At 35.7% G+C, this 21030-nt stretch overlaps 2 protein-coding genes across 2 annotated transcripts in view; both read right to left on the bottom strand.

Moving 5' to 3' along the window:
• Positions 1 to 20824, bottom strand: part of LOC113233549 (retinol-binding protein pinta-like) — a 28993-nt gene extending 8169 nt beyond the window's left edge. The window contains exons 1-7 of the mRNA XM_026468674.1: positions 20686 to 20824; positions 19465 to 19621; positions 19169 to 19310; positions 17965 to 18096; positions 17413 to 17523; positions 17066 to 17171; positions 16123 to 16220 (exon numbers count right to left, since the gene is read on the bottom strand). Coding sequence (XP_026324459.1) covers positions 16123 to 16220; positions 17066 to 17171; positions 17413 to 17523; positions 17965 to 18096; positions 19169 to 19310; positions 19465 to 19621; positions 20686 to 20824 — 885 coding nt within the window. The remainder of the gene's footprint in view (positions 1 to 16122; positions 16221 to 17065; positions 17172 to 17412; positions 17524 to 17964; positions 18097 to 19168; positions 19311 to 19464; positions 19622 to 20685) is intronic.
• LOC113233558 (alpha-tocopherol transfer protein-like) lies at positions 3341 to 11797 on the bottom strand. Its single transcript, XM_026468686.1, has 7 exons — positions 11635 to 11797; positions 9221 to 9377; positions 8103 to 8244; positions 7481 to 7612; positions 5550 to 5660; positions 4894 to 4999; positions 3341 to 3500 (listed from the first exon to the last, which is right to left on the bottom strand). Exons 1-7 carry the CDS (start codon positions 11771 to 11773, stop codon positions 3349 to 3351), a joined length of 939 nt encoding a protein of 312 aa, XP_026324471.1. The 5' UTR covers positions 11774 to 11797; the 3' UTR covers positions 3341 to 3348.
• Positions 20825 to 21030: the final 206 nt, after the last annotated feature.

The following is a 21030-nucleotide window of genomic DNA, read 5'->3' as shown; positions in this document are numbered from 1 at the left end:
ATAAGGCGAAGACATAATTCATTTATTTGTAGAAATGTAACCTACCTTTAGAAGTTGACAATAACAAAAAAGTATAAGTTTCATCGTGTCCGGCATAATGTTAGGCTACTGTCAACTTTTTTTTTTTACTATGTGTAGGGAAGAATGGCGTCAATAGGACCGTTTTTAAGAAAATTGGTTAGTGTGTGTGCATTTTATACTCCATCTTTTTCGCAATGGGCTCTTATTATAGCTAAATTATCTAGCTATGTGACAGTTTATTGATTTCGCTTCTTACATGCACTTGTCTTAGGCACAATCCATTTAGAAATATCCGGAAAACGTTTCAATTGACCTTGGGTCGAGGTCGATAAAAACGGTGCCTAGGGTTTATTGAAACGAGTTTCCACAAATAAATAATCTCACATTTCATTTCTTTCATTCATAAAAGTTGTAATAGTATTGAAAGTGGTGAGTCATTTTGACGTAATGATGAGTCGTCGACTTGGTGTCTGATTTTTTATTATTATACCATGTGATTGGACGAACAAGTCGTGCGCCTGATGGTAAGCGACACGCTTGTCCGTAAAAGTTGCAGTGCCACTCAGAGATTTAAATCACAAAGATCTGAGGGTCACTACCATTGCACCCGTCACCCTGAGACATAAGTTGACAAGTCCCATGCGCCTGTAATTTCACCAGCACTCCCCCTTTCAAAATGGAACGCAGTAATGCTCACATTACTGCTTGGCGGCAGAAATAGGTAAGGTGGCAGTACTTCCCTAGACGAACTCTTTCACAAGGAGCTCTACTGCTACTTAAATAAAATTTCTAAGAAATACTCGGATAAACCAAAATTACCTAATTGATACTACTGTAGGTATACTAATGTAACCTAATTGTCACCTATGTAAATGCTTTAAAGAACAAAAACTTATTCAAAATATGATACATCACTCGTTGGGTACAGTTACATGGATCACAGGTTAGGCATAAGAAAGGAGAAATTGTAGTATTTTTAATTGTATTTTTTATATAATTACGTAACATAGTTGATAAGATTATTGTTACCAACAAATATGTATGCACTTCTGAAGTAAATGTATTATTATTATTGTGAAGTGTTTTCTTTCTTCTTTATTTCATTTGCAACTTGCTTCCAAGGAAGACAGGAAACGTATAAACAAAAGGTTCCTAAAATAGAAATTTACATCGATTCGGGTGCGTACATATCTGGCAAATGCGATGCATGCTCGATGCGCACGCGCTGCATACACTTTTGCCACTCCACCGCCGTCTGCATCACTGCCACCACGAGTCGTCTGCCGTATTGAAAGACTACTTCACTGAAACTGTGTCCCAGTGCTGCCAGTGCAAATTTTACCAATCCCCTAAAAATCTAGGTCAAATTATTTTCATTATCTCTATGCATCGAATACATTTATGTACTCTATTTATTACTATGTCTCTTTGTCTGGCAGATAAAAAATTCCCAAAGATGGATGACGAAAGCTGACCCGAAATCAACGAAGTGCCGTTTATGGACTTTGCTAGTATAATTTTACGTTTTAGTTTATGCCTAGTTATTCATATATTTTTGTATATTTTTAGAAGTCGGCAACAAAGAAATTGCAAAACAATTGATTCAGTTCGACCATAGATTAGGTAACGTTCTTATACGTACGTTTCAATTTAAGCATGATTGAATGTTTACCTACCTAAAGTATTGGTTATTTTATAGTACACACATAAAACAGTAAAGCTATAAAATACCTAATTAAATAATCAAGTAAACAATAATGACATAAAGTAAAAAATAAAACATAATGTGACAAAAACGTTTAGACAATATTTAAATGAGAAATACGAAAGTAAGCAAAGGAACGTTTTGTCAAGAGGCCTCTTGCCAATGTCACTTATATATATATTATTTTAAGTTATTAAGGCTTTGGCAAAGCCATCAGCCTAAACATGAAGTTTAATTATGTTTCTGTAAATATGGCCGCCACAAAGAGAATAGGCAATTTGAGGCGGCGTGCTTGGATAGACTCGGGATTCCTTAGAACGGGCCGATACGGGTATTTTAGTTCGAGATTCGTATAATTTCGCGTTTTAATCTTTGATTAAGGCACAATAGCACTATCCTATTCCACTTTAAACTAGATTTCACAAAATAATTGAAAGTCAAAACAAAAACGATACTTTTCCCTCCAAAAGGCCCAGAGCGAATCGACACTTTGATCAAGAACAGTGTGACCATTTGTGACAGGCTTGTGCCATTTGGGCAGATTTAATTTTTATTCATTTTCGTTGCGACAGAACATGTTAACGTTGTATTAATTGTGGCAGCGTTTGGCAGGTTTGTTAATATTTTGCAAGTTCTTTATTATTTTTAGGAACAAACTGAAAACTTGTTATTTTCTGCTACTACGAACAAACATCTGAAGCGAAATACGGGACAATGTTATAAACATAACCTATATTAATTTTATAACCGCAGCTTCTATAAGCTAAACTCAATTCACTTTTTTGATGCTTTAATAATGAATCACAAGTATCGATAGGTCTCTTTAATGCACGTCATCAAAAACACTGGATCACAAAATACACGGAATGTCGCCATCCTTCTTTGGGTAGACAGTCTTTTTTGACCAAAACTTCCCGTCATAATTGTTTCGCAAAAAAAACCAGTTTCAATCATAAAAACAGTGATATTTATTCTTTTATTTTTAATCTATCATCATGCCATTCGCAAATGGCAACGCATATAATGAGCAAATAACTAGTTCTATATCTGGGAACACATCGCACACTTCCATGATGTTTCTATTCAAACGAGTGATATGCGATGTTGCAAAAAAATACAACAATAATGTTTATAGTAATTAATGTTTTTTATTAACAACCATCAAATTATCGATTTATCGGTTATGGGTATGTTAATAATGGTAAAATATGAAATCCCACATTATTCAAATCCCCACAAAATCCCCGCAACTTGGGAACTTCATTATAAGTTAGCAATCTTCCCACTGGCGCGACCTTGCTCGGTCGACTGTCGCTTACCGTAGGTCATCAGACGTCTTACTATTTACATCGGGTCGTTTGCCGCTTTCCTTACGCGTTCAATTAAGTGCTCCTCTGTAGGTAAGCAAGCGTAGATGACGCACAAGAACGGGCGAACGTCACGCGAACAGATCGCACTACGTAATGTACGTGTGCAACTCGCGAGCCCTTCGAAAACAGACGCATTCGGAGCGAATTCGCCAGATCTGTACTCACACTTATAATATATAAAAATGTCAAAGTTATGAAATAGAAAAAGCACTGAGCAATTTATCAAATATTTATTACGGATATAAACACTAGCTAATCCACCTGGAGTAATCGGAAAGATCCTTCAACGCCAAACATGTCTTCAGCTGTTTTAGGTTTTCCTGGCCTCAAAGGCTCGTCTGTACCATATTTCTCGTCTTCTTCCAACCATGAACTGTATTCTTGAACCTTTTCCTTCCAACATTCTAGAAAGAAAAATTGTACATTTAATTTATAATATGAAAGTTTTGACGTAATGTGAAAATGCCATTGTCTTTTAAAATTAATTCATTAACTACTCGCCAAAATATAGGAAAATGTTTACACAATAAAAATGTCGAGTACAACCAAGAACAAGTGCATATTGCATTAACTTAAAACTTGGTATGCATAAATCTATTAACTCATAAAAATCTATAAACCCTAATTGATGAACTTACTCTTTCAAAGCAATTGAAAAAATATGTTTCCTTTTTAAAGAATCTAACGAAACGAGTGCTGAAGTTCGACTGCTAACGACGTATTCCTAGGTCTATTATCCTGAAATTCTTAGGTTCTTCAAAAATACTCTTAAAAACGAATGCAGCGTGTTGTTATTTAATCGCAATGAATGGATTGTTCTCTACGTATATTCTGTGTACAGAAGTAATGCAGGTTACATTTATATTCTACGTTAAGCTAATATTAAACTTTCGCGTTATTGTTGTTTCATTTTTTCATACCTAATAAATAGGCATATCTTTACGGTGGTTATTTTGAAAAATATAAATAAAGTATCAAACCACTATGAAGTTTTTTAATATGTGTACAAAGTTTAAAGCACAGGAAATAATTTATTACGTCCCGATTGTTAAAATAATTAAAAATATTCCGTAAAATATTCCGTACTTACTGACGTACGAGGCCAATAAATTTTCTAATTATTGTCGGAGTAATAAACAAGGAAATAGTAACGAAACTCGTAAAGCCTAACAACATTTCTAAACTTCAGAGCGCATCTCCATTATGTCGTGAAGACAGATAGTCGTGCAGTTTAAAGTGTCGCGGCTTGTTTATTTAAATGGAGTTGTTCACACACAGAACAACACGATTAACTGTTCATGACTTTTTTGACGTTACGAGAATAGACTGTTGTGACGATGGGAAGAGCCAGAACGACAGTCGTTCGACGATAAAAATGAGAATACATATAATCGCAGCTTCAAACAATTCTGTCGTGCAAACGACAAAGTGGTTGCCGTAAACTAATCAATTGCCATCACGATCTAGTGGGAACAGCTAGACACGACACTCGTTCAACGATAAAATAAACGTCCACGACACGGTCACGACAGATACACAACAGGAACAGGATAGACGCGACAGTCGGTCGTCCATCAATAAATAAAACGTAACGACATGGAAACGCACCCTAATTCTGCTTACTTTATGAGTTGTTACATTTTTGCAGAGGAGTTTTTCTAAAAACCCTTTAATGAAATTGGCACCCACGTAGATTTTACTGGTGAAATAACTAGTACATTACAAATTAGCCCGAACACTTTTTAGGTGATGTTTTTGGTGCTATAGTATTTACATTATTATTTTTGTTGTACTTGCCTATAATCTCTTTTATGGTACCACCGTTTCCTCCGTATTCAGCGGGCAATACGTCCTTTGGGATATATTTGTACATTTCTTCATAGTTTTTATTGTGAACGTATAACTGCAACAATAATTAATTTTTATATTTTATAATAAATTATGTTATATTTTATAATAAATTAAACAAATTCCAGTTCATTACAATACAAAAAAAAAGTAACATAAATAAAATATGCAAAATATAAATTTGAAGTACAATTCTAAAACCTTTAACTTTTCGATATCCATATAAACTGAGTCAGAAATTATGTTCCTTGGAAAAAAAAAGGAAAAAAATAAGAAATAAGTACAATTTACGAGCGACATAAAATTGCCTTCTTCTGCCGTCAAGCAGCAATATGTGAGCATTACTACGTTGCGGTTTTGAAGTGTACGAGTGCTGGTGTAACGACAGTACATGGAACTTGTCAATTTATGTCTCAAGGTGAAGGGCGCAGTAGCAGTGCCCCTCAGATTTGCGCTTTAAAGTTCTGAGTGGCACTGCAAATGCTATGGATAGGCGAGTCACTTATCGCCAGGTGCACGGTTTGTTCATCCCGGCACTTGGTAACATAAAAAAGAACGTACGCTGCGGCTCAATAGAAAACTAGGCATTGTGTTGTAAAACTTACTCTATTCTGGTTTTTCTCGCTTAAAAGAGATTTAATTGCATTGAAAATGATTTCAAATCCTGCAGGTGTGTTCAAGTAGTGGTTGCCTTTCACTCGGAATGGGAGCGACTCCTATAAATAAGGAAGAAGAAAAGTATCCTATCAGATTAATTTGTTTATAAAAGTTTTAACTAAATAAAAAACAGATATTTTCAAAAATGTATGTTTACTACGTTTTAAAACATATTTTACATAGGTTTTTTTTTTACTTTTCATATAGATCCTGCAATCAAACGACAATGATCAAATTTTGATTGGAGAACACAAATAAAATTTTTATTGAATTGATATTCAATTATTTTTGTGAAATTACTCCACTAGTTTGTTATAATTATTAATACAAAGATCGAACACTTAGAGAAAATGCCTTCGATCCGGCCGGATTCGAACAGACGTCTTCTAGCAAACCGTGCCAAACGCTATGCCAACTAACCACGGAACGATTTTTTTTATGTAATGAAGGAGGCAAACGAGCAGACGAGCCACTTGATAGGAGGTGGTCATCGTCGCCCAAGGACATTTGCAACATCAGATGAGCTGCCTATGCGTGGCCAGCCTTTGAGAATCCTGTAAACATGCTTTTTGAAGAATACTTCAAGAGAAAAATCATTCCACATCTTGCAGGTTCGAGGAAGGACGAACGAGATGCCCGCGTGGTCTTACAATGCCAGGCATCTAAGATGTGGGGATGGACTCTACACCTTTGGCGGGAGGTGCGATGGTAGAAACGAGTCGATGGCAGCAGTTCGAAAAGTCCCTCAGAGCACTCCCCATTATAAAGGCGACAGAACACACACAAAGAGCCAACGTGTCTCCGTAGACTAAGGAGCTCCATACCGTCTGTGAGGTTGGGGTCATTGATAATAACAACAGCCCTTCGTTGGATGGAGTCAAGTGGATCAAGCTGGTATTTGGGAGCTCCTGACCAGAGATGCGAGCAATACTCCATATGGGGCCGTACTTGTATTGTATATAACAAAAGTCGGTGACCTGGAGAGAAATACTGCTTCGCTCTATTGAGCACTCCGAGCTTTTTTGAAGCGTTTGGCTTTGCTCTCCAAATGACTTCGGAACTGGACTTCGTTCGTGATTTCGACTCCAAGTATCCTAATACTCTTTGAGATTGTAAGGGTAGTGTTCTGGAACTTTGGCGCTGTTAGGAATGGGGATTTTTTAGCAGTAAACGCGAACACTTGTGTCTTCAAGTTTCCGTCTGTTTTGCAGCAAGTGGATTGCTGGCTATTATACGGGGCGCACAAATATGCCCCATTTGCATCACCGGTACTGTCATCTGCATAGCAATGAATGCTACTAGTTGATAACATATCATTGATATGCAGGATGAACAGGGTTGGTGATAGCACAGATCCTTGCGGAACGCCGGCGTTGCTGAGCATGGTGTCCGAGCACAATCCATCGATAGCGAGTTTTACGTTCCGCGCATTTAGCGGATGTCACGAATTTTTCTGTGTGCTTGTTGTCGGATCTTTGTATTTGGTTTTTAACGACTTAGGAGTAGCGCCATCTATGAGAAATTTATAAGAGTTATTCGTCACCCAGTTAGATACCTTTACAGCTATCAGCCCTGGCTAGAGATGTCTATATAAACTGTAATTAAATTTTTATTGAATTGATATTCAATTATTTTTTTGTGAAATTAGTCCACTAGTGTGTTATAATATTTTAATACAAAGATCGAACACTTAGAAAAAATTCCTTCGATCCGTCTCCTTGCAAACCTTGCCAGACTTACCAAACGGAACGAACCAAATACAAAGATCTGACAACAAGCACATGAAGAACATAAAATTATTATTCGATCTCCTCCAACCTGAGCTGTTAATATAGAGATCATCACTATCATAATAGATGTTTATATCTGTGACACTAACCTGTGTAGTGACAACCATTTTCTTTATGACTGAAGGTGTCATCTGCACGAAATGTCCAATAGTCACTCCGTCTAAATCAAGAACACCTTGTGTACCTGTTATAGTGGCGTTGTCACACTCCATCAACACAATCTATGAAACAAAAAACGATTGAAATAAGTGAGATCGCACATTACTTTGCACCATATTGGCTTGTTTGAAGTATTTACGCTGTCACTTCCAGTATGATTTTGACATCCGTACGAGATGAAGAAAGCTACATCATACAAACCATAGATGTATGAAAAATAAGGGAAACCAATTCAGTGCCATATTAGTACAATCGCGTGTCGACACACACACTAGCCCTGCACCAGGGAAACCTTGTATCGCGGGTGGCCACGGACACACACATAGACAACTATAAATTACACCCAAATTTACGAGACAAATAAATGTAGGCCATACAAATATATCTCTCGGCCCGGGCATCGAACCCGGGATCTCTGCGTGACAGTCGAGTATGGTAACCGTTCGCCACTGAGGCAGTTTAGTTTTAAATTACAAATGTAGATGTCTTACGTACTAATTATTAAATCTTAAGAATAGCAATAAATCTATGTACATAACATTATATACTAACTTTAGTAAGAACATGGGATACAGAAATAATATCTGTGATGGAATATTTGTCAGGATCATAGGCTCCAGGTCGTACAATAGTCACTAGTGGTTCGTAGGCCGACGCAGCACCTGTTTTGAAATTTGGCAGAATGAGAATAACCCTGAAAAATAAAGACAGATGTAATCATTAGACTATTTAATAAATATAATATTATGTCTTTATTGATAAGAAAAACATGTCCCTTTACTATTCTTACATATTTTCATTGAACGTTTCTTACAGCCAGTCATAATATCTAATGTCTTTTTAAGGGCAAAGCATAAACAGCGTTTAGGTGTTAGGTTCGTATAGTTTACTGTTGACAGGTCAATGTCTACTCAAGCTCCACCTATGATTTAACATTTACCGGAATGAGTGTAGTCTTGAATAATCTCAGTACAGAGTACTAAAAAAACCGTCCTCAAAAGTACGTGGAATTACGTCTATTTGCTAAGTTTCATTGAAATATCCCCTAGTTCGCCACTATACAGGACTTGATACTGGAGATAATAAAAATAAGTTCTCACTACGACACTACTCAAAGTATATCGAGATAAAAACGCCTTGAATTGGAGAAATAGCAAAATGAACTAAATAATTGCTAAAAGTAATTGCTCCTAAATTAAAGTTAGGAGCTATTTATAAAAATGAATCTTCATGCGTGAACAGCCACCCTTTGAGGTGAATGATTTTCTTCAAAATGAAATGGGACCACTATGGAAGTACCCCCTTTCCAACAAAAAAGAATCATGAAAATCGGTTCACAAATACCGGAGTTGTCGCGTAACATACATACAAAAAAAAAGAACATACAGTCGAATTGAGAACCTCCTCCTTTTTTTAAGTCGGTTAAAAATAGACACAGCTGCTAGTCATTAGACGAATTGAAACTATTATCTCTTTTTTTTATGCGAAAATGTGTTCCTTTTCTACTTGTATGCATATTTTCTGAGATTTGCTTAAAGCCAGTTATAATACCTACAGAGATTCGATGAAAAATGGCAATACTTTTAACACCCAACGCTTGATTACCTATTAAGTCAGTTTAAGTTACATTTAACAAGCCATAGTCTCTCTACTATCTACTATATACCTACCCCATTTCCAGGATTTCGTTAAACTTCGGGTCTGTATGTATGGTCCTATAGAAATCAGGCGCTGTGCTCCTGCAGGAATAATATAGGTCGATTTTTTCCTTGACCCTTTCCAAACTGAATTTGCAACCACGCAGAAATGCTAATAGCCATTGATCGTCTGAAAAAGTACACTAAAGATCGGATGTTTGAAATAACTTTACACGTAATTGATTGCGAATTGAATATACTCTACTCTCTCTCTCTCTCTCACTCTACTCTACTCTAATGAATCAGATTTACAGTTAACTTAAAAACCTTAGTGGTCTACTCTTGCATTTCGCTATCAACACAACGTTCCAAGCTTTTTTAACAAAAAAGTCTATGCGGTTAAACGTTTTTCTAAACGATTTTTAAGCATCAAACTAAAAAGCGTTTAAGTGAAAAGCGTGTAAAAATGCACGCCTTTTTCAAAAAGCTACAACGTTTAAACGTTTATAAAAAAGACCGATTTTTTCCTCAAGCTGTAATACATGCCTAGTGTAGAATCCAGTCCCTGACAAGGGTTACCACATTTTAAATTGTCTGTCTTTATGTAATATAAAATATTTTGTGATGAGATAATAAAGCATTATTATATACTGTATAAAATTAAAATTATTCGTAAGCTTCCAGTTTAATAAAACATGTGTACGTTATAATAATACATATAAATAGTGAAACCAATGAAAACAATTAATCTTTTCCAGCTCCTTATCATAATTCTTTTATCCTACTATAATATGTACCAGGTGTGTTAGATAAGCATTTGCATACTTGTCTAGCGTGAACGATTACTTATGATTTTGGAATTATACAATATTTTGAGGCCGAGTAAAGTGAAATGCGAAAAAACTAAATCCATTGTTCACCGTACCGAATTCGCAACGCGAAACCCTAGGTTAAAAGGTCGTCGATTTTACGAACACCTACCCACAAACTTGAAAAGTAATACAAAAGCCGAACAATTTTATACCCGGCTAAACTTTTAGTATCAGTATAGCTTCTTGTGAAAGAATTCGTCCAGGGAAGTACTGCCACCTTACCTGTTTCTGCCGCCAAGCGTTAATGGTAGCATTACTGGTTTTGGAGGGTGAGGGTGCTGGTTAAATTACATGCACATGGGAGTTATCAACTTATGCCCCTCAAATCTTTGCGATCTAAAACTCTGAGTGCCACTGACTTTATACAGACGTGTCGCTTACCGCCAGGCCGACGACTTGTTCATCCCGTCACTTGGTATTATATCATATATCTACATATAGCCCTAAATTATATTATTACAATAATTTTATCCTCCATATATGAAATAATTGTTAAAATATCGATAAGATTTACATATTACCGAATAAATATATTTGGGTTTTTTATTATTAACCTTATTAACGTATCAATTACAATTAATATTTGCGTTCAGTATACGATATTTACATAGCAAGTATACATTTCGTTATATAGTGTTCATAGTACTTATATTATAAATACTCTCCTTTTATCTTTGTACACAATATTTAAAGCCATCGTCAATTGCGCTCTGCGAAGTATGCTCATAAAGTACTGTGAATTAATGAATGAATGAATTTTTTTTTATTGCACATTAAAATTGCAATGACAACACAGAACAGTAACGTAAGTATCACAGAGTGAGCCAACAACAGGCGGCCTTATTGTTAAGTAGAAATTAGTTTATGCTAATTATGAAATAGAGATACGATTACCGATCTGTAAAGTCGCTCGATCTGCTGTCGTAGCCTAATGGTTTAACCAACCGCCTTTCAAACAAATAACGTAGGTTCCAATGTGAGGTTCTCGGAATTTACGTGCGAAATTTAATTTGAAATTAACCATCAGCTTTCGTGTGAAGGACATTGACCTACCAAAAGCTCATACAGCAAGGAAAACATCGTGATGAAACCTGCATGTCGAAGAAGGTTCACAGCTCTCGGAAATCGTGTGAGATCACCATTCCGCAATGAGCCAGCGTGGCGGACTATAGCCTGTGTCCTCGCCTGAGAAGTGACCTATGCCCAGCAGTGGGGCGCGTAAATGGGTTGATGATGATGATTACAGATCTAGTACGCTTTTTATGCAGTTAGTTATTTTGTGCCACTGGAGTTTGCCGTAGATCCACCCCGCATAGCATTTCTATTATTTCAAACGGTATCTTATAAAGAACGATGTTTATTCTAAATTTCTTATCAAGGGTCTCAATTTGGATGCATTACTTTAAGAATACGTAAAGGTGAAATCAGCCTGCGAAATTTGTTTGTACAATCAATTTTTTGCATTTCAGTAACTTTGTGTTTTTAAGACACGAGTTTGAAAAAGGAAGACGACGATTTTTCTTATAATAGGTACCTGTACTAAGAGTCCGTAAGTAAGTATACAATAAAACTCACCTGTTCTGGCGCGTAGATGCGGTTGCTTAGCAATCCAGTCTTTCAGACTTTGCAAATCATTCTTCAATCGATTTGGATCTTCGTTTAATTCATTTTTAGCTCTTTCTGCTAACACCGATGGTAGCGGACGTATAGTCATTATTTCACAGTATAGCAAAATAATGAGGTGAATATTTTAATACAATGTTTATATTACTAATGAATTGTTTGCTTGCAAATCTCGTAATTATATTAATTATAGGATGATAAATTTATCACCTTTTTATTATCAAAATTATCACCGATTCTGTAGGTGCAACAAGATAAATGTAGAGTGTAAACAAATCTGTTTAATACGCTACAAATGTTTTCGATTTATCGATTGTCAACCCTAAAAAGTTAAATGTATCAACTTCATCGACAGTAATAATAATTTACTTTATTTCGGTCAAGTGTGCTTTCTGTGTTAGTCAAGTAATTCTTATAAACTATATTTATGAAACTCACAAACAGTAAATTACATTTTGATGTTACGAACTATCCATGGACAGTTTCAACCATTTGACGTGAATAGCTACCCATTAACACAGTATCTGCTCATCTTTCAAATCGGCCACTTCGAAAAGGGTACACTGAATACCACTGTTGTGGCTCCGCGGCAGTATTTGCAGAGTTGGGGCCATTTCAGAGCAATACACTTTTAATCATTCATAATATTGTGCTAGTAACATATGTTGTACTGAATAAATTTATTTTCTTTCTTCGTTATTTTCACTCGGCCACCGTCCGAAGGAGGCCGTTGAATCTGCCTCGCACCATATGCATCAGAACCGCTACCCTCTTTCGCATTATGGCGTTGAAGCCATCCACTCGCGCCTCAGCGAACATTTTTTTATAATACCAAATGACGAAACTAACAAGTCGTGCGTCTGGTGGTAAGCGACACGCCTGTCCGTAACAGTTGTAATGCCACTCAGAGCTTTAAATCACAAAGATCTGAAGGGCACTGCCACAGCGCCCGTCACTCTGAGACATTACTTAAAAAGTTGTGCCTGTAACTTAATCAGCACCCGTACCCTTCAAAACCGGAACTGTGACCATTACGATTACCTATCAGTAATCCGAAATGACATTTTCCAGAAATAACGTTTGGTCGAATTTTCATAACCTCGAAAGTAATTTTGAGAGGAAAATGTTTTTTCTTGTAAACCTTTTTTTTTTAACTTAACTTAACCTAACCGAAACTAATCGTGTCTTTGCGATAAACATTCAACATATCCTGAAAGAACAACTGTTTCGTTATAATTCGGTTTTCGGTGTAATGAAAATTCGAACAAAAGTTATTTCGGACAAACAATGTTCCACTTTGTGATAGGTTACCATGACCATTACTGCTTGGCGGCAGAAATAGCAAAGGTGGCAGTACTTTCCTGGACGAACTCTTTCATAAGGAGCTCTACTGCTAGTAAATGCGCTACAGTAGCGGAGCAACCCCAACAGTTTTATAAGAGCGTCATTATGCTGGAGTTAATTGAACAATGTGAGCAGTATTGAATTTCTAAATAAAACTTGAAACCAAATACGTACATTTTGTGGTAATTTATGTAGGTACTTTACCCTATTTGACAGGTGAGGGACAGTTGATCTATGCCTGTACGAGTACACACTATTTTTTATAAATATATGAAAACTTATTAAAACTTTATTCAATTTAATGAAGTCTGATAAAGTATTACCCGATTTGAATGAAACTCTAAAACTAAAACTTCATATTTTACGTCAGTTTCACCTTTCGTCATAAAAGTTGTAAGAATATTCAACGAGACTAGCCATTTTGACGTCGGGATGACTCGTCAACTTGATGTCCGTTTATTTGTACGAACAATAGGGCTAGCATAACACGGCGCGACTAGGGCGAGAGCGACAGAAAGCGATCTTTATGCGAAAACAGCAGTATCTCGCGCTTTATGTCGCTCTCGCGCAAGTCACGCTAATCCTACTGGGGGTCTACCATAACCTTTCAAAAAACAATCTTATTTCAATGTAAGCTTAAAGTAAGCTTATTATAATATTGTACCCTCCGTGAAAAGTGCGTTAAGCCAGAAATTCGTGTTTTGAGAAAAACGGATTTAAATTTTTTTTCTTTATAGGCTCATAACTTTTTAGTTATGTGTTCTAGTTTTGTACGAGTTACTTTTCCTAAAAAGGAATTTCCGTGTCAATATTGTGGTTTATCAATAATTAAATTTAACTTTACATATTCTCAGCAAGTAACAATAAAAGCAAATTGTATCATTTGTCACTTTAAATCGTGGTTGTGTTAGATGATTTAATACGAATTGTATTAATTTACACTGCGTGTGGTGACTTGGTGAGCAATAATATGTAAATAAGTTCAAATAGATTTATTTAGTTACCTATTAAGATTGCAAGAATCTTGCCAAACAAAATCGTAATTAAAATTAATGGGTTTTTTGCGAATCAGTTGAAATAGATGAAATTGCGCAAAAATAAAAAATGTATTACATAAACTCTAAAGTTGCGACCAAAAGTTTTGTGTATATTGCTATATATTAATTGGTATTGTTACAATTTTAAGCGTACAGTTACCTGAATATTAGTAATTACAGGTACATCTCATAGTGTGTCCAAATAAAATGCATTATTTTAAATCCTTATGTATTGTTGTTGTAATAACTTTAAAAATCAACATCATCAGATTAGTTTTTGCAAGTAGGTAGAATAAACTTCTACTTTTACACATTTTATAATAAAAAAAGACTCATTTGTATTTTAGGAATTTACAAAAATAGATCTTCAGTCAACTTAATACCGAGGTAACAATAAGTAATAATTTGTTTTTTTAGTTAGTAATTATCATGCCACTTCGATCTTACATGTTTAAGTCTATTTTTATAGATCTACAACAAAATTAAATAACAACTATATATGTATAGTTGTTATCCCTATAGGGAGGTATTGCATTTTTCGGCTAAGCAGGTGGCTGAGGTACTAAGGCAAATGACCAGAGGAAAATCTCCAGGTCACGAAGCTCTCAGCATCGAGCACCAGAAATGTACGGGAGTGCACCTTTCCAGAGTGTTGGCTATATTTTCTCTCTGTGTATAAGGCATTCTCATTTACCGCCTGAAATGCTCAAAACTTCAGTGGTGCCAGTAGTTAAAAATAAAACGGGGGATATGGCCAGTCATGGAAATTGCCGTCCGATATCGCTGGCCACAGTTGTTGCTAAGGTGTTGGACAGTCTGCTGGACAAAGAGTAAATAATATAAGTTATGCCGACGCTTATGGTGCTGCTGGGTCCAACGGCGCGGCGGGCTCAATTACGGAGCTCCTTCGGTTTTGTGAGCAGTATACGAGTACTCACGGCCTTGTATATAATTGTATCAAGAGTGAGTTTATGGTCTTTGGGACCCCCGGTAGAGTGATGTCTTATGAACCTAGAATTAACTTGATGAGGTGGCACTAAAGAGGGTGTGCAGATTTAAATAACTAGGACATTAGGTACTTGACGGTGGATCTTAAAGACCAAAATGATATTGATCGGGAACGTAGGGCGTTGGCTGCCAGATGTAATATCTACGCACATATATTCGGCCGCTGTAGTGAGGAAGCCAAAAAAAATAAATTTATTATTTTTAATGACAGTCAATTAACGTTTTTATGTCAGTTTAAAACAAATTAAGAAGGGTTGATTACTTTGCTTCACTTTTTTATTTATTGTTCAAATTTTATTTATTGCATTTTAATAAGTATTGTTGCCAGTGACGATATAAATAATAATAAATAAATCATTTATTTGGCATTCAAGGCCCACTTGTTAGTAAATACAGACATTTTTAAACTTATGATCATTATTCGTAAATACAGAGACAAAACATAAAAACACAAGCAAGACGTTTCATGTCGGTCAGTATCGGAATATATTCCTAATAGTTCATGAACTATACAAGCCTACTTTCAATCACTTTTGCAATAATACATTACTTGGTTGACAGGTTCGTCGTGCGTCGAATATGAGTAATATTATAATAAGCTTACTTTAAGCTTACATTGAAATAAGATTGTTTTTGGAAAGGTTGCGGTAGGTCCCAAGGGCGGAATTATCTTTTTAAACCAATATTCGCTACGTAATTGCTGTCTATGCGAATGTTTTACAGAACAAAACATGAACAGAGGATAGTGTCTTCATTTGCAACTTTCTTCCAAATAAGATGTCATACTTACAGACGTAAGTTTCATAAAATACAAATTTACCGTATATACTCTGGAACATCTACCCACAACAGTACTTCTATGTACAAAATGTTATAAGACATTATGGCACAAAACGTAATATTTTTTCTATGATATACGTCAAAGTACTAAATATAAAGACATTTAACGATTTATCAAAGATTTATTACGAATATAAAAACTTATTAACTTTATTAGCTAATCCACTTGGAGTTGTCGGAAAGATCCTTCAACGCCAAACATTGCTTCAGCTGTTTTTGGTTTTCCTGGCCTTTTAGATTCGTCTGTACCATACTTCTCGTCATCTTCCAACCACGAACTATATTCTTCAACCTTTTTCTTCCAATAGTCTGGAAATAAAATTGACACAGTGCATTATTTGGTGATAAGTTAAGGTAACTTGAAAGCACATTAATGTTGTTTTTAAAATTCATTCGCGTAAAATTTGGAAAATGTGTACAAACCAAGAAAAGTTACTCGACAACCCACAAAAATTCAAGACAAGTACGAAACATCACATTGCATGTATTCATTAACCTGAAACTTGGCATGAATACTTTTTATAGCATAACAAAATTGAAGAAACACTAACTTTGGTTTTTCGAAAAGTACTCTTGTTAATAATCTTAAAAACATCATTAAATAAGCAGAAATAACTGACGCTAATAATATATATTATATCCTCTCCAATTAATAACACAATCAAAATTCAGTTTGGTAATATTAAGTAGTACCTACTGCACCACAACCAAAACTTTTATTGATTTAAACTCAAAACATACCCCGCCCTTGGCAGTCAGCTTGGGTGGCCTAGTATAACACGCGATATGTGTATAGATAATTCTATAGAAGAAGAAGAAGAGAAATATTCGGGACAAACGTGCCACTTACGTATTTACAATATACACATTTTTATAAATTATATTATTATAAATTTTTGCTCAACATGTTTCGAACCAATTCGTGGTCCTTGATCACCGTTCCATCGAGTCACCGCCGCAGAACCTCATGGACCACGAATTGCTTCGAAACATGTCGAGCAAAAAAATTCGACTTAAATACGTGAGTTATCCGTTATTTTAGTTAACACTTCTACTTTATTTACTTCACAACTTGTTAATAGTTCCAAACTTGGATACATTTTCACATGATGTTTTTGACGAGATAGTATTTATAATATTTTTCTTGTACCTACCTATAATCTCTTTTGTAGTACCTCCGTTTCCTCCGTATTCAGCGGGTAACACATCCTTTGGGACGTATTTGTACATTTCTTCATAGTTGTTATTGTAAACGTATAACTGTAACAATTATTTAAAATATATATTAATCACCTGTAAAGCTTACTGAAATGACGAAAATAAGGCAGCCAAAACATGCGACACATTAGTGTAAAATACAATTCTAAGTATGACTTTTCAGTGTCTAAACAATATCTGATCTAATCAGTCTACTGAACGTAGACGTTATTTGTTGGAAGAAAGTAATAATTTAAATTACAAAAGAAGTAAAACATAACCCGTAGCTAAATTGAAAACTTACTCTATTGTGGTTTTTTTCACTTAGAAGTGCTTTGATAGCATTGAAAATGGTTTCGAATCCTACAGGAGTGTTCAAATAATGGTTTCCTTTCACTCGCAATGGGAGAGCATTCTGTAAATAAAAATGTTAAAAGGTGCGTTGATTACTTTTTAACCGACTTCAAAAAAGGAGGAGGATTTTTTGTATGTATGATATGGCATTTGTGATTCGATTTTGATGACTATTTATTTTGTTGGAAAGAGGGTACCTCAGATAAAGGTCCCATTTAAATTTGAAAAAAAAATATTCCTCTGAGTGTGGCAAACTGGGGGATGAATAACTTTCGAGGTCGGTTTTTTAGTACTCTGTACCGAGATTATTAAGAATATTTTAAATGCTTTTTTTTTTTCAACATTGATCCAACCACTATGAAGTAAATGTGGTCGGAAAATCGTTTAACGGAAAACTGTTAATTTTCAATTTCCTTCAATCTGTTGTTAATATGGAGTACTGTAATCACTGTATACACTGTACGAAGGCAGATAATTAATACATTGAGATGTATGCACCAACCTGTGTAGTTACAACCATTTTCTTTATGACAGAAGGTGTCATCTGTAAGAAGTGCCCAATAGTCACTCCGTCCAAATCGAGTATAGTTTGTGTACCTGTTACAATGGCGTTGTCGTACTCCATCAACAATATCTATAAAACAAAAGATACTTGAAAAAATGGCAACGCACATTACTTCTTTCGCACCGTACTGACTTGTACAGCGTAGTTTACCGCTTCACGCTGTCAATTATAGCCTGACGTCAACATACTGTTAGCATAGTATAATTAATAAGGCAAGTAGTACAACTCCCACCTGTTCGCGTCAATGCCTACTACATCACTCGAGCATATCTAGGGTTGTCACATTATTATTTTAGTACCTGCAGGTTATAAACATAATTTGAAAAATTTAAGTGTTCATCACAACATTCTTGTGCTATAATGAAATCGCAACATTGCAGGTTGGTATCTCCATTATGTTGGTATCTCCAGTATAATTATGAAATGCTGAATAATTCTGAATTTGAGTCACTGTTGTTCACATCACCGTAAACACAATAATAAACAATTCTACTGTTTGATGCCATTTTTCAATTCTATAGTAAATGGCACGTGTACCTAACGACTAATTATGACGGAACTCTGATTACTCTATGCCATGTTTTTTTTTATAATACCAAGTGATTGGACGAACAACTCGTGCGCCTGGTAGTAAGCGACACGCCTGTCCATAATAGTTGCAGTGCCACTCAGAGCTTTAAATCGCTAAGATTCAAAACCGGAACGTAGCAATGTGACCATTACTGCTTGGCGGCAGAAATAGGGTCGGTGGCAGTACTTACCTGGAGGAAATCTTTCATAAGGAGATCTACTGTTACTATAAATATAATATAAATTGTAATTGTATTGTGTATTAGCTTACAGCTTCACGCAGTCGATTACAATATGACGTCGACATCCGTACATGGTACTGTGAGAGACACCATACAAAGCAATGCAATGCTAAAGTCATGCAATCACATGTCGATACAACAGGTCAACATTCACCGTATAAGAATCGTCCATCCCAACAATAAACTGAAATAATAACTAACAAACTGTATTTTTTCTACTTAGCTTACAAATAATATTGCAACCTAAATCAAATCACAAATGTGGCATAAATTACGTATGCACTTACATATGCGTGAGTAAATTTGGTAAATCTTAAAAAAATACTCACTTTTTCAAGAATATGGCCAACAGAAATAATATCTGCGATGGAATATTTGGCAGGATCGTAGGTTCCAGGTTGTACAATAGTCGCTTGTGGTGCAGATACCGATGCAGCGTTTGATTTAACATTCGGCGGAATGAGTATAGTTCTGGAAAATAGAGGTGCTTGTCATTTGACGAATTAATAGTACATACATTATCTCTTTTTTCATATCGATAACATGCCTCTTTATTACTCACACGTATTTTCTATGATATGTAAGTTACATTCAACAAGTCAGTGTCTACACAAAATCAACCTACCCCATTTCCAGTATTTCGTAAAACTTCGGATCTGTATGTTTGATTCTATAGAAGTCAGGCGCTGTACTCCTGCAGGAATAATACAGGTCGATCTTTTCTTTGGTCCTTTCCAGGCTGAATTTGCAACCACGGAGAAATGCTAATAGCCATTGGTCATCTGAAAACGTAGACGAAGGTTGAGATGTTTCGCATAACTTTAAACGTAATTTGTTGTGTATTGAATAGATCTATAGGATCGCAGTCTTTACATGTTCTTGCGCTCGTTATGTCTGATGGCCATAATACAAGTCAATTCTTAGAATCCCAGTTGAAAATAACATACGGCTTTTCTGCCGTTTTTTACTACATCTAGAACAATTTATAAGTGTCAGATAGAATACGATTTTAAACAAGAATTATAAACTTCCTGGTTTAATATTCATAGTACATTATATCACTTCTTCGTTAGACACAATCTTTAAAACCGTTAGAAGTTGGACTTTGCAAGGTATCTGCGTAGTAGCAGTAGAGCTAAGTGCAGAAATCTACGAACTAGCACGACGCATCGCAAGAATTTGCGAATTGCTCGATGTTAACCTTCTTTGTGTTTTTTCCTATACTTTCTTATCAATAACAGCAGTGCAACATTGTTTTACGATCCGTGTCGCTAATTAGTTAAAAAAATACGTTCAGTGCGGTTGGTGATGGTCGAAGGAATGGTTACGGGAACCGTGGCAGTGAGATGCCTTGCCGCAGAAATCGCATCGCAGCAGTCCCGAAATTGTGAAAGAATTCGTCCAGGGAAGTACTGCCAACTTACCTATGTAGTAATGTGAGCATTACTGCGTTCCGGTTTTGATGTAAGGATGCTGTTGAAGTTACAGGCACGTGGGACTTGTCAATTTAAGTCTCAATGTGACGGGCACAGTGGCAGTGACCCTCAGATCTTTTTATGCGATTCAATGCTCTGAGCGTCACTGCACCTGTTATACGTTAGACAAGCGTATCACTTACGACCAGGCGCGACACTTGTTCGTCCCGTCAATTAGGATTATAAAAAAAGGATGCTAATGCGGGTACTTTAAGATAATGTAACGTAATATAGCGATAACTATTATTGATCTGGCATGTTTTATACAGCTACGTCCGTTTTGTGCGATTGGACCTATCCCGTATTGAATTTTGCTTACAGTTGACACGTGTACCTAAGTCTCCGTATTTTAAATATAAAATAAAACTCACCTGTTCTGGCACGTAGATGCGGTTGCTTAGCAATCCAATCTTTCAGATTTTGCAAGTCATGTTTCAATCTCTTTGGATCTTCGTTCAATTCATTTCTAGCTTTTTCTGCTAACTCTGATGGTAAAGGACGTATAGTCATTATTTCACAATATAGAAAAGTAATAAATGATTAATAAAGTGTTAATAAAATTTTTATATAAGTAGTTATTGTACAGTCAGCGTCCTATGAAACGAATTGTCTATTTGCAAATATCGTACTATATCGTAGGACGATATCTAGAAATTATCACGATGAGTTATCTATAAGAGTAACAAGATAAAGGGAGCATTTTGTTGAATACAAAT

The sequence above is a fragment of the Hyposmocoma kahamanoa genome, unplaced genomic scaffold, assembly GCF_003589595.1.
Source record: "Hyposmocoma kahamanoa isolate Upper Pololo Valley unplaced genomic scaffold, ASM358959v1 102, whole genome shotgun sequence".
NCBI lineage: Eukaryota > Metazoa > Arthropoda > Insecta > Lepidoptera > Cosmopterigidae > Hyposmocoma > Hyposmocoma kahamanoa.
Note: the sequence above shows the minus strand (reverse complement) of the source record. Positions and strands in the feature narration are given on the sequence as shown.

Excerpts from the sequence above, each read along its gene's own strand:
- LOC113233558 (XM_026468686.1), bottom strand. The coding sequence starts at position 11,773 with ATGACTATACGTCCGCTACCATCGGTGTTAGCAGAAAGAGCTAAAAAT. Across the intron at positions 7,613-8,102 it reads TATCCCATGTTCTTACTAAA|ATTGTGTTGATGGAGTGTGA; the intron begins GTTAGTATATAA and ends TTTGTTTCATAG. Across the intron at positions 5,000-5,549 it reads GCGAGAAAAACCAGAATAGA|TTATACGTTCACAATAAAAA; the intron begins GTAAGTTTTACA and ends TTATTGTTGCAG.